This window comes from Podarcis filfolensis, assembly GCF_964270895.1.
Source record: "Podarcis filfolensis genome assembly, chromosome: 10".
Lineage (NCBI taxonomy): Eukaryota > Metazoa > Chordata > Lepidosauria > Squamata > Lacertidae > Podarcis > Podarcis filfolensis.
In genome coordinates, this window is record NC_139612.1 from 68,602,669 (window position 1) to 68,615,608 (window position 12,940).

The following is a 12,940-nucleotide window of genomic DNA, read 5'->3' on the forward strand; positions in this document are numbered from 1 at the left end:
ACTTGTAGAACATGTATGTGTGTGCAGTGCTTTTTTTTCTTAAAAAAATGTCTAGGAGTACTCCCATTTTGACTCCAGAAAATCACCATTTTAGGAAAAATACAGTATATGGACAAAAATACAGATTCACAAAATGTTTAGGGGTATGCGTCCCCCTGCGACCCCCCAGAAAAAAGCACTGTGTGTGTGTATATATATATGTATACACACACATAAATATATGTAATGTAATCTGAGTCCTGAAATACTGTTTCGGGGGGGGGTGTTACATTTTATACCCCTATCTATGCTACTTTTGGTAGGGTTGTCATATTTAAAAAAGTTAAAATCTAGACACAAAAGTTGTTGAGCTTTTTCAGCAATTTAAAAAAACCTTTTTCAGCTTTCGGCAAAAACAAGGCAACCAACATGGGTTGCCATGGGCTGTTTTCCCAATTTCCTTTTGGACACTGATGCAGATTCCATGTGTGTCCAGGAAATTCTGGGCATTTGGGCAGCCCTACATTTGGGGTGTTGTTGTTATTTGTAACTGAGTTTTTATTCAATTTAACACGGTAGCATTGAGCTACATCTCTGCTTACATTAGGGCCTATGACATGCAACAGTTAGGGGGAAACAAAAATAGCAAAGCAATGAAAGCATTCAGATAAACATTTCTGAATACCAAAAATGTTTCCAAGTGTAAATATGCCAAAATTATTAGTTATTACAGATAGGAAATGATGTATCCGCATTACTTTTGTAGTACAGCTTAGTGTGGTAAATTAACAATAAGAATAAAAGAGGGGGGTGAATTCGTTAGTTCTGGTCCTATTTTAAACGTTTGTAAATCCCTTATGATCTAATGGCTTTTATTCTTCCTGTAAACCTCGTCGAGGTTTCCATTGCAATCGAGCGGCTGTTTCTCTGTGTGTGGAAATAAATAAGGAAACCATTTAGAGATAAGTTTCGTGGTAATAAATAAGCCACCATTTAGAATCCCGCGCGCTCATTTCTTTTCTGACAGGCCGAACTACACTTCCCGCGATGCACCGCGCGCGGGCTTCCCGGGCGCCGTTTTCGCGCGAGGAAGGCGACTACAATTCCCGGCGGGCCTTGCGCCGCTCCCCCCCCTTTTCCGCCTTGTTGCCGGGCAACGGCAGGGACACAAGATGGCGTCTCCCAGGCGGCCTTTTTTCCCTTGAGAGAAAGAGAGACCGAGACCCCCCACCCACCCACACGCCTCAGAGAAGGACCCCCTTGGCCGACATGCATTCCCGCTCGGCTTTCTACGGGCGCAGCGCGATCCGGAGCGCGCATAGCGGCGATGACGCCCGCTCGGGCGGGCTGCGCTCCTGGGCGACCTCGCCGTCCGTCACCTTCTCGCTCCTCCTCAGCCGCTTCGACGAGCGCTTCCCCAGGGGCATCGCCACCGAAGGCCTGGAAGGCAACGCCACGTTCAACCAGGAGGACGAGGAGGAGCTCGCCGTCGAGGAAGAGGAGTCCACCGAGTCCGAACCGGAGCCCGAGCCCATGGAGGTGGGTGCAGGAGGAATGGGGGGGGCGGGTTTGCCGCCCCTAACCTGGGTTGGCATCTGTCTGTCTATAAAGGGAGGGGGCGCTACTCGGCGAACTACGGGCACGGGTTCGTTTGGGGAGGGCGCCCCTACAAGGAGAATTACGGGAGCGCACGACCCTTCTTTCCGCGGGGAGGTGGGCGGAGTCGACGTGCTATTTGGATAATTACGGGAACGGCGACCCCGCACCTATAGGGAGAAATACAGGAGTGCCCCTCTGGGGAGGCGCGCCTAGAGGGAGAAATACGGGAGTGCCCCTCTGGGGAGGCGCGCCTAGAGGGAGAAATACGGGAGTGCCCCTCTGGGGAGGCGCGCCTAGAGGGAGAAATACGGGAGTGCCCCTCTGGGGAGGCGCGCCTAGAGGGAGAAATACGGGAGGCTTATTTGCATGGTGGAGTGGAAGGGTTCGCGCTACTCGAATGATTACGGGAAGTTTTGGGTTAAGGGAGTGAGGGGGGGTCTCGCGTGCCCGGCCGTCCTTTGTAGTAATAATAATAATTAATAATAATAATAATAATAATAATAATAATAATTTATTATTTATACCCCGCCCATCTGGCTGAGTTTCCCCAGCCACTCCGGGCGGCTTCCAATAGAGTGTTAAAAACAATACAGCACTTGTTTATTTGTTTGTTTATTTACTCCATAACATTTGTATGCTGTGTTTGCAAAGCAATTTACAAAAAAGCAGAAACCCCCTGGGTAGTGCCCGGAGAAATCTTAGAGAGCTGCTGCCAGTCTGTGTAGAAAACACTGAGCTAGAAGGACCAATTTGAAGCTTTCAGGTGGCGCTGTGGGTTCAACCACAGAGCCTAGGACTTGCTGATCAGAAGGTTGGCGGTTCGAATCCCTGCGGCAGGGTGAGCTCCCGTTGCTGAGTCCCAGCTCCTGCCATCCTAGCAGTTCGAAAGCACGTCAAAGTGCAAGGAGATAAATAGGTAAACTCCGGCGGGAAGGTAAACGGTGTTTCCGTGCGCTGCTCTGGTTTGCCAGAAACAACTTCGTCATGCTGGCCACATGACCCAGAAGCTGTACGCCAGCTCCCTCGGCCAATAAAGCGAGATGAGCGCCGCAACCCCAGAGTCGGTCATGACTGGACCTAATGGTCAGGGGTCCCTTTACCTTTATCTTTAAGGCAGCTTCTTCTCCTGATCCCGTTTGGGGGAAGAGCCCATGTATCTCAGGGGGTAGAAACGTAGAAACAGAGTTGGAAAGGAGCCGCTGGGAGGAGCACAGAGAGAAGAAACGCATCTGTAGCAGCACAACCGGACGCATTCATCTGCCCCAGCTGCAACAAAACATGTCTCTCCCATATCTGTCTCTGCAGCCACAGCAGACGCTATAACTGTCCATGGTTTGAATTTGACTTCACCCGCAAAGGCGCACTCTTCCATTGCCAATCAGGGTTGGAAGGGACCACGAGGGTCATCCTGTCCATCCCCCTGCAATATAGAAATCTTCTGGCCAACACGGGCCTCGAACCCACAACCCAGAGATTAAGAGTCTCATGCTCTACCCACTCAGCTTTCCCAGGCTTTGCAGGCAGAAGGTCCCAGGTTCATTCCCCAGCAGCATCGCCCAGCAGGACTGGGGAAGAGCCGTGTCTGGAACCCTGGAGAGCCGCTGCCAGTCAGTGTAGGCAGTACTGAGCTGGATGGATCAATGGTCTGCTTCAGTTTAAGACAGTTTCCCATGTTTCTGTTCTGGGAAGAGCCATAGCTCAGTGGTTGAGCACCTGTTTGGCATGCAGAAGGCTCCAGGTTCTGTCCACAATGGCATCTCCAGGTAGGACAGGGAATGGCTATGCTGCCTGGGACCCCAGAAAGCCACTGATCTAGATGGAGCACTGATCTGGCCTTAATAATAATAATAATAATAATTTATTTCTACCCCGCCCATCTGGCTGGGTTTCCCCAGCCACTCTGGGCGGCTTCCAACAGAAGATTAAAAATACATTTATGGCGGCTTCCTATTTGTTTTTACTGTTTAATACAATTGTTAAATTAACCACTTATGCTTATATTAAATGAAACATTCATTCTCACGAGGATTGCCAGATGGAGCCTGCACCTGTCGGTATGCTAAGGTATCCTACCTCTACACTGAAAGCTTCAGGCGAGGACCTAGCAATGCCAGTATAGCTCTTGTTTCATGCGTTACATCATCCAGCTGCATCCCAGGGCCCCAGAAGAGGCAAGGTGGATGGTTACTGGAACCAGGATTTTATTGAGCAAGGAGCATCTGTGTGGCAAAATAATGTTCTTAGCATACCAACCACTTTTGTGCTGTTGCACCTACCTAAATGTGTGGAAATGATCAAACCCTTGGTGGGCGAATCCCTGGGGCCTTGTGCCATCCATTCTGATCTGACACTTTTATTATATAAATAAGATGACCTACTAATTATCATAGATAAGAATAAGATAATTGCTATCCTCCCAGTTTCTGGGTTGTAGCCCAATGATGGCAACATTCCCTAGTAAAGGCTGCAACCTCACCTCACCCCTGGCATTGGATCGCCTTCTCTCCTGGGCTGCAGCTCATCACTTTTGCCTGGTCGGTGGCCTTACAAGCCAGCACTGAGGCTGCTGCGTGCCTCACTTGGAAACAGTGTTAGAAACCCAGATATATAAGCTAATTGCCAAATGGCAGGTTTGCTGAAAATGGAAATGGGCTCCTGATACTTTTAGTCTGTAGCCCTCTGTTTATTTTGCACTGATTGAGCAAAGGTATTTGTCATGTTCCTCTGGGGAAAGGACCCAGCTGGAGCCCTAATCTTCTCTCACAGCTGGCCATACCTCTTTAGGGAGGTTGTCCGGCTTTGATTATTTTAGCCCAACCAACACTCTGCCTTTCTCTCTCTCAGGAGGAATTTGATGGCGTGCTGACTGAAGAAATGACTGCTGAAGCTCTGCAAAAATTGGGGCGTTCAGCCCCAGGCACAGAGCATGTCTACCTTGATCTGTCACTTTCGGTGAGTTAATAGCAAATAGTTTTGCAGTCAAGCTACATCCTCTCCCACCTGAATCCTTAACTTGGCCTTACTGGCTGGACTGGTGACCTTTTGCTCAAGTTCATGATCATGTGCTTGTACCCCTATCGTATATGTGATATTTGAGGCATTGGGTCTGATGCTGCATTAAGAAATCCCCTCTGCCCACTAGAACTCAGCTGCTCCAAAGGACCAATGTTACTTGAAACTGTTCTGATTTTGAAATGGTTGCATGGTTGGGTGGGAAGAGTGTCCAACCTTGTCCCAAAGGCAGGGCTTTGGTTGCTTTGAGGCACTTTATAGGAAGCAGTTCATAAGTGGAATGAGTTAAATAACTAGGAAATGTTTTGCCCAGCTGCATAAAACAATAATAGTGTTTCAGTCTGACACATGGCAATGAGAAATCTGCATTGGCTCCCAGTACGTTTCCAATCACAATTCAAAGTGTTGGTGCTGACCTTGAAAGCCCTAAATGGCCTCGGTCCTGTATACCTGAAGGAGCGTCTCCACCCCCATCGTTCTGCCCGGACACTGAGATCCAGCTCCGAGGGCCTTCTGGCGGTTCCCTCATTGCGAAAAGTGAGGTTATAGGGAACCAGGCAGAGGGCCTTCTTGGTAGTGGCGCCCACCCTGTGGAACGCCCTCCCATCAGATGTCAGGGAAATAAGCAGCTATCCTATTTTTGAAAGACACCTGAAGGCAGCCCTGTTAATGGAAGTTTTTAATATTTAATGCTGTATTGTTTTTAACACTCGATTGGGAGCTGCGCAGAGTGGCTGGGGAAACTTAGCCAGATGGGCGGGGTATAAATAATAAAGTAGTAGTAGTAGTAGTAGTATCTCATTCAGCAGCCTCATTATTTATTATTATGCTATGTGCTTTGTTTTTTTGTAAACTGTCTTATGAAGGCAGGGCACCCCCAAATGGCAAGTTAGAATTCTTAAATAAATGATGTCCAGCTGATTCCAGATCAAATTGAGAATGTAACAGAAGAGCTTGCTTCATCAGGCCAGTAGTGCATTTGATCCAGCATCCTGGTCTCCCAGTGGCCAACCAGATGTCTCTAGGAAGCCCACAAGCAGGGGATGCACTCAGTAGCCCTCTCTTGATCATCACCATCATCATCATACTTATACGCCACCCATCTGACTGGGTCACCCTAGCCACTCTGGGCAGCTTCCATCATATACAGAAACATAATAAAACATCAAACATTAAAAATTTCCAGATGCCTTTTAAAGGTTGTATAGTTCGTCGTCGTTTAGTCGTGTCCCACTCTTCGTGACCCCATGGACCAGAGCACGCCAGGCACTCCTGTCTTCCACTGCCTCCCGCAGTTTGGTCAAACTCATGTTGGTAGCTTCAAGAACACTGTCCCACCATCTCGTCCTCTGTCGTCCCCTTCTCCTTGTGCCCTCCATCTTTCCCAGCATCAGGGTCTTTTCCAGGGAGTCTTCTCTTCTCATGAGGTGGCCAAAGTATTGGAGCCTCAGCTTCAGGATCTGTCCTTCCAGTGAGCACTCAGGGCTGATTTCCTTCAGAATGGATAGGTTTGATCTTCTTGCAGTCCATGGGACTCTCAAGAGTCTCCTCCAGCACCATAATTCAAAAGCATCAATTCTTCGGCGATCAGCCTTCTTTATGGTCCAGCTCTAACTTCCATACATCACTACTGGGAAAACCATGGCTTTAACTATACGGACCTTTGTTGGTAAGGTGGTGTCTCTGCTTTTTAAGATGCTGTCTAGGTTTGCCATCGCCTTTCTCCCAAGGAGCAGGCGTCTTTTAATTTCGTGACTGCTGTCACCATCTGCAGTGATCATGGAGCCCAAGAAAGTAAAATCTCTCACTGCCTCCATTTCTTCCCCTTCTATTTGCCAGGAGGTGATGGGACCAGTGGCCATGATCTTCGTTTTTTTGATGTTGAGCTTCAGACCATATTTTGCGCTCTCCTCTTTCACCCTCATTAAAAGGTTCTTTAATTCCTCCTGACTTTCTGCCATCAAAGTCGTGTCATCTGCATATCTGAGGTTGTTGATATTTCTTCTGGCAATCAGCCTTTCGCATGATGAATTCTGCATATAAGTTAAATAGCAGGGAGACAATATACAGCCTTGTCGTACTCCTTTCCCAATTTTGAACCAATCAGTTGTTCCATATCCAGTTCTAACTGTAGCTTTTTGCCCCACACAGAGATTTCTCAAGAGACAGATGAGGTGGTCAGGCACTCCCATTTCTTTAAGAACTTGCCATAGTTTGCTGTGGTCGACACAGTCAAAGGCTTTTGCATAGTCAATGAAGCAGAAGTAGATGTCTTTCTGGAACTCTCTAGCTTTCTCCATAATCCAGCGCATGTTTGCAATTTGGTCTCTGGTTCCTCTGCCCCTTCGAAATCCAGCTTGCACTTCTGGGAGTTCTCGGTCCACATACTGCTTAAGCCTGCCTTATAGAATTTTAAGCATAACCTTGCTAGAGTGTGAAATGAGTGCAATTGTGCGGTAGTTGGAGCATTCTTTGGCACTTCCCTTCTTTGGGATTGGGATGTAGACTGATCTTCTCCAATCCTCTGGCCACTGCTGAGTTTTCCAAATTTGCTGGCATATTGAGTGCAGCACCTTAACAGCATCATCTTTTAAAATTTTAAATAGTTCAGCTGGAATATCATCACTTCCACTGGCCTTGTTATTAGCAGTGCTTTCTAAGGCCCATTTGACTTCACTCTCCAGGATGTCTGGCTCAAGGTCAGCAACCACACTACCTGGGGTATACGAGACATCCATTTCTTTGTGGTATAGTTCCTCTGTGTATTCTTGCCACCTCTTCTTGATGTCGCATACGACTCTGGGGTTGCGGCACTCATCTCGCTTTATTGGCCGAGGGAGCCGGTGTACAGCTTCTGGGTCATGTGGCCAGCATGACTAAGCCGCTTCTGGCGAACCAGAGCAGCGCACGGAAACGCTGTTTGCCTTCCCGCCGGAGCGGTACCTATTTATCTACTTGCACTTTGACGTGCTTTCGAACTGCTAGGTTGGCAGGAGCAAGGACTGAGCAACAACCTTCTGATCAGCAAGCCCAAGAAGCTCAGTGGTTTAGACCACAGCGCCACCCGTGTCATACTGCCTCTTAGGGTAGAGGTAATGTCTTATTTGAGTAGGAAGGAGAGGGGGAGGGAGACAAGCAAAGGCAGCACCAGGACCTGCTACAGTGGGGCTGGTGGTTTTGGGTTTTGACCACATTGTTTTGGAGGTATCTGTTGTGTTTGGTAACTGTTGTCAGCCGCTTTGAGGACTCTGGTTGAAAAGGAAGGATGCAAATAGAAGTTCACAGAAGTTAACTCTCCTACACAAGGAAACCCTCTTCACATAAGACATGGACTGGAGTGTCTGCATATGGTGTGGGATCATGGAGACAAGTTGGGGGTCCTGTTGGTGTACCTGAACACAGACATGCTCCCATATACCATACATTAGTGGAACTTGAACATTAGGTTGTTAATTTGCCCCAGTGGGGGAGAGGATGGTGACCAAATGGGACTCAAGGGGATGAATTCTTTTCGGAAAGACTTTAGGGGCTTAACGAAGAACCTCATTTTCAGAACTGTTCCTTGGTGTCTTGAAAGAGAAGGCAACTGTAGGGTTTCACATGCCAACTCCTTTCCCCTGTTTTCTTCCCACAGGACCGCAAATTAAGTGACATTAGCATTCTGTGCAGATACATCCACCTTGAGAAGCTAGATCTTTCTTACAATAAAATCGATGGTACGTAGCTGCCACTTTTGTAAGTCTCTTGGCTGTAAAGCTCTTTTGGGTATAAGGAAATCAAGAAGAAAGGAGGAGAAAACAATGAGAATGATAACATTGCAACGTGCCTTGGAATGAAAATAAGAGTGGTCCCTGCAAAGGATGTAAGGAGGGCTGGGAGAAGTCCTGAGCACATAAGAGGGAATGGTCTGTACAGAGGCCTGTGTGTGTGCAGGAAACCTGCAAGGTATGGAATCTGCCAATTGTGTTCAACTCCCTAAGAATCTCAGTCTCCTTTTTAAAAGGAAAGGAAGAAGTAGTTTCTAGCTCATATTTTTTGCAAAGACAAACTTATGCACGTGTGGACAGCATTTTGTGAAATAAACCAGAATTGCTGAATAACACTTCCAGCCGTCATCAAGCAGTGTTTTTGAGATCCTCGTCTCTCCCTGCCCCACCACCTCATGGTTAGCAGAGGAGGGACATGTATAATGGTGAAAAGCCACAGGATAGCTTATGCAAAATGGAGAAAATCCTGCAAATTGACTCATTTTGCATATGTATCCTGGGCGTATGACATTTTTCTATTAATAGCAGAGTCGGTATGTTTTCATAGCTCTGAGTCCACACAGCCCTGACGTCCAGTTTCTGCGCTCCATGTATTTTTCTTACTTCTACCCCCTGCCCCGTGTTCTTTCGTTTCCAGATATTTCATGTGTGAGTTACATGCCTTACTTGTTGGACCTGAACGTTTCCCATAATGAACTAACCACATACTTTGACTTCAAACCACCCAAGAATCTTCAAGTAAGAATTTTGTGGGTTCTGTTTGAGTTCAGGTCTCCTCAGTGCAGCTGGCCAGCCAACCAGATTCTAAGCAAGTAAGGAAAGGAATGATTTCATTTGCCATTTCTTGGAAATCTTCAGCCAATTGAGCCTGTATGGAGTTGAGCCTCCAGTTTTCTCTCAACTTCCTTGCAGCACCAACGGTATTGTTCTGCCTCTGGTCCCCATGTAAGGTTTTTCCTTGAATCGCCTGGTTGTCCGATGCAATTTTAAGCCAACATGGCAAAGGTATTTTTAGATTCAAAATGTGTTGGGAGCAAAGAATGCCATCTTTAGAGGGAGTTGTGATCCAAAATTTCTTTGGGGCCTCAAGCTGGTATATTAATAGAGAGCAGAGGAGATTGACACAGAGCATGGAGGCATATAAAAGAAATGAAACTGATGTCGAGATAGTGGTGATCTTGTGGCAACAGTCTTTAGTAGCTGAATTTGGCAGGAAAAGATGCTTTGTTTGCTCTCTTCCCTTGAAGGCACATCTCAGGGGTTCCTTTCAGAACCTGTCACAGCGTGGAGGGCATGGAGAACTCTCTGGGTGTGTTTATTGGTGCTCCAGCATGCATGCTGAAGCTCCTGGTTCAACATAGATGTGTGCAAGTGGAGCAAAACAGTGCTAGAAAATTTCCAAAGTGCTGTCTTGCAAAATATTTTGGTTGTCTCTAAACAGGCCTTGTTACTAAGCCCCCAGAAGTTGCTGGTCTGCAAAGAAATTGCTGCTAGCAGCCTTGTGAACGAATTTCCAGGTTGGAAGAAGCACAGCTGTTGTTAAGCTTCCCCTGCTGCCTTTTTTCTTCCCCATGGTCACTCTTCTCATCTCTTCCCCATCCCTTTTACAAGGCTGTGGTATAGGAAAGGATCCCTTTTCTTCCTTTCCTGTACAAGCTCCAGGCATACCCACTGTCTTCTTTTGCACAGGGTGCTTCTGGGCCCCGTAATGGGCGCATTTGGAGCTGCATCGGGCAGCACTTTGGCGCTGGAGCCAACTGGGCTGCCCTGTGCAAAGACAGACAGAACATGCTGCTTTGCCAGCCCTGTCAGCTAACTGGCTGGTGAAGCCGAGCAGCCTCTCTCCACTTTGTCAGCCGGATTCCTCAGTGGCTGTAAAGCAGTGGTGGAGCCTGATCAACTTCTGTACCAGCCACAGGGGAAGTGATGCCACTTCCATAAGCCACTGCCAGCACAGAAGCAAGTCAGGCTGGGAAAGCCAAGCACTCTTCCCCCAATTTGCAAACCTGATCGTTCACCTACAGGCAATTTCACACATACGTCTGCTAAAGCCAATGACGACCAAGCAAGTGGTTAAATGCAGGCAGTTCTAAACACATGCACACCCCATGTTTGTGCTCCAGTCGTGTGTCCAATTGGAACAGAAGACCTTTTGGTTCCGCAGAAACAACGAACATACAAATTATAGACCCTATGATGGTATCTTTATGTATTCTCTCCACCCACCCCACCTCCAGGTAGCAGATTTTTCGCACAACAAGATCCAAGCGATGCAAGATCTTTCTGCCTACCAGTCGCTTAAGAAGCTCATACTTGACGGTATCCTTTTGGGAGCGAAAGAGAAATTCTGGAGAGAAGTGGGATACGGTGGAGTGTTAGAAGATCAACCCTGGGGGCTTTTAAACAAACACACAAATCTTCATTCTGTGATCGAGTTTGGTCCAGGATGCAATTTAATGTTGATTTTGTTTTCATCGGTGGGCTGCCCTGTCCAGAAGGCTGGAATATGGTTTCCATGTGTGTAGTTGTTGTTGTGTTTTTTTAAAAAAACCATACCAAAAGATGGAATGATAGCGCATCATACGCTAAATGCATTTTTCTAATTTTACTCCAGTAAAACGCAACAACAGCAGATCCCAAAGGCAACAAGATTGCAATATTCTTCTTGTATATATTCAGTGCAAGAGAAATTGTGGTGAGTTGAACTGTATCTCTCTTGAATTACCCAGATAGTGAGCCTGGCCAGCTGAAGTTTCTTTTGGGGCGATATTGTTGTGCCCTTGGATAAGCTGGATATCTGGGGTCGGGGTGCCTTGCTTTAGTGGGAGGTCTCCCAAAAAGATAATTCTGGATTGGGCCTTTCAGACTCATGTGCTATCCTAATGTGTTACAAATAGGTTCATTTTCTATCTCTCTTCTACACACACACACACACACACACACACACACACTGTTGATCTTGGTCATTGTGATTCTGGATGAAGGAGAAGTGACTTCTTGGGCACATAACCAAAAGAGAGGGGTGGGAGCTGTAGAGCAAAAGAATATTGAAACCCGAGTACTTCTAATATCAGTATGAGGAATGCTTGCTAAGAAGATGTTCGTCTTTCACAGGGAGGCTGGCCCTGAGTCATTCTCTCTCCCAGGGGGCTTAGAGAAAAAGGATAAACAAGTCTGCTGGTCTCTCTGCATCACCTGGATACAAAACACTGGTGCTTTAACTCTTGCTTCCCTGGTCTTTGAAATGAATTTGGTGGAAACAGTGCCAAGGCAGCCTTAGGGCCCACTCTCTTCAAAACTGTCCAACTGCAAGAATTTCTACGATGTGCTGGCAAGGGAGCTGTCTAGTAGGGCAAGATTGTGCCCTGGCCAACTTCCCACTCCTTCATGCAATTGCCCTCCTAGCAGAGTGCTGGAGGCCTCAACTTCATGTGGCTCAAGAAGTGAAGCCAATGTACTAAAGGAGAACATCTGACCTGGGGGTGGGGGTGGATGGGATTCCTGCATAACCTCAAATGTGCTGATCATTCAGGTTCTAAGGATATCCTCGTGGCTCATACAAGTTGCTGGAATAGCTCCTGTCAACCTGTATCCATTCTCTTTCTCTCTGTGCCCGTCTGTCTCTCTCACCCACCCTTATCTGACTACCTCAAAGAATTGTAAGCGTTGGGAGGGACATTTGCCCAATGCGGGGCTTGAATCCTCAACCCTGGGATTAAGAGTCTCATGCGCTACCAATGGACCTTAGTGCTGGCGCCAGGCTATTTTGTGCTCCAGGCAAGGCAAACTACTTGCACCCCAGCTCCCAAATCACTCACTGCAGTTTTCAAAAACAGATGCCTTGGTATGAATTGCTTCAAAACTGACGAAATTCTTCAGAACGTAAACTCAAGAGTCAAATATCAGAAATTCGTAAGATGCAACAAAAACTAATCTTTGTAAAACGGTGTCCCTCAAAGGTCAGTTCTGCTGCCCTCTGAGGTCTGTGCCCTCGGTGGCTGCCTGGCTGGGCCAACCCCCAGACCTGCCTCTTCTTTTATTCCCATGTGACATCCCAACAAGCAAAGGGACTCAGGTCAGCCCTGTCCTGCCATGGCCTATCTGCTTTACTCCTTGATTGTTGGTGGAGATATAGGATTGTCTCCCTTTCCCATTCAGATCACAGTCCCATCTTTCAGACTGTAAAATTCTGTGCTCAATTTGATCTGCCCAAAGGGCTGGGACCCTTGCCTTGCTAGATTATGTCAGGCTGGGGGTGTTGGCAAGGAGCTTTGGCTTGACTTGCACCCCACTAGATAGGCCAAGGCAAGCATATCTCCTGCCTCCTGGCACACGTGGGCAGCCTGTGCTGCATCTGCCCCTGGCTGCTCCCTGGACCGTTGGCAACCGCAGAATTGTGGCTGCACATTTTCAAAGAAGAAATGGGAATAAGATCTAAAATGGCTCTTCTTCAAAGGAAGCAGGCCACAGCTGTCCATCCAGCCCAGTGTCCTGTTTCCAGCAGAGGACCACTGATTTTTCTGGGTGACCCCTAAGAAGCAGGGCGTGAACAAAAGAGCCGCCCCCTGTTACTTGCCCCCCCC

At 47.5% G+C, this 12,940-nt stretch overlaps 1 protein-coding gene across 2 annotated transcripts in view; it reads left to right on the plus strand.

Moving 5' to 3' along the window:
- Positions 1-1,011: 1,011 nt before the first annotated feature.
- The window catches only part of LRGUK (leucine rich repeats and guanylate kinase domain containing), a 54,596-nt gene continuing 42,667 nt past the window's right edge, over positions 1,012-12,940 (plus strand). For both annotated transcript variants that reach the window (XM_083572629.1, XM_083572630.1), the window contains exons 1-5: positions 1,012-1,518; positions 4,423-4,530; positions 8,225-8,306; positions 8,995-9,095; positions 10,595-10,676. In XM_083572629.1, the coding sequence (XP_083428755.1) occupies positions 1,027-1,518; positions 4,423-4,530; positions 8,225-8,306; positions 8,995-9,095; positions 10,595-10,676 (865 nt within the window). In that variant the 5' untranslated portion in view covers positions 1,012-1,026. The remainder of the gene's footprint in view (positions 1,519-4,422; positions 4,531-8,224; positions 8,307-8,994; positions 9,096-10,594; positions 10,677-12,940) is intronic.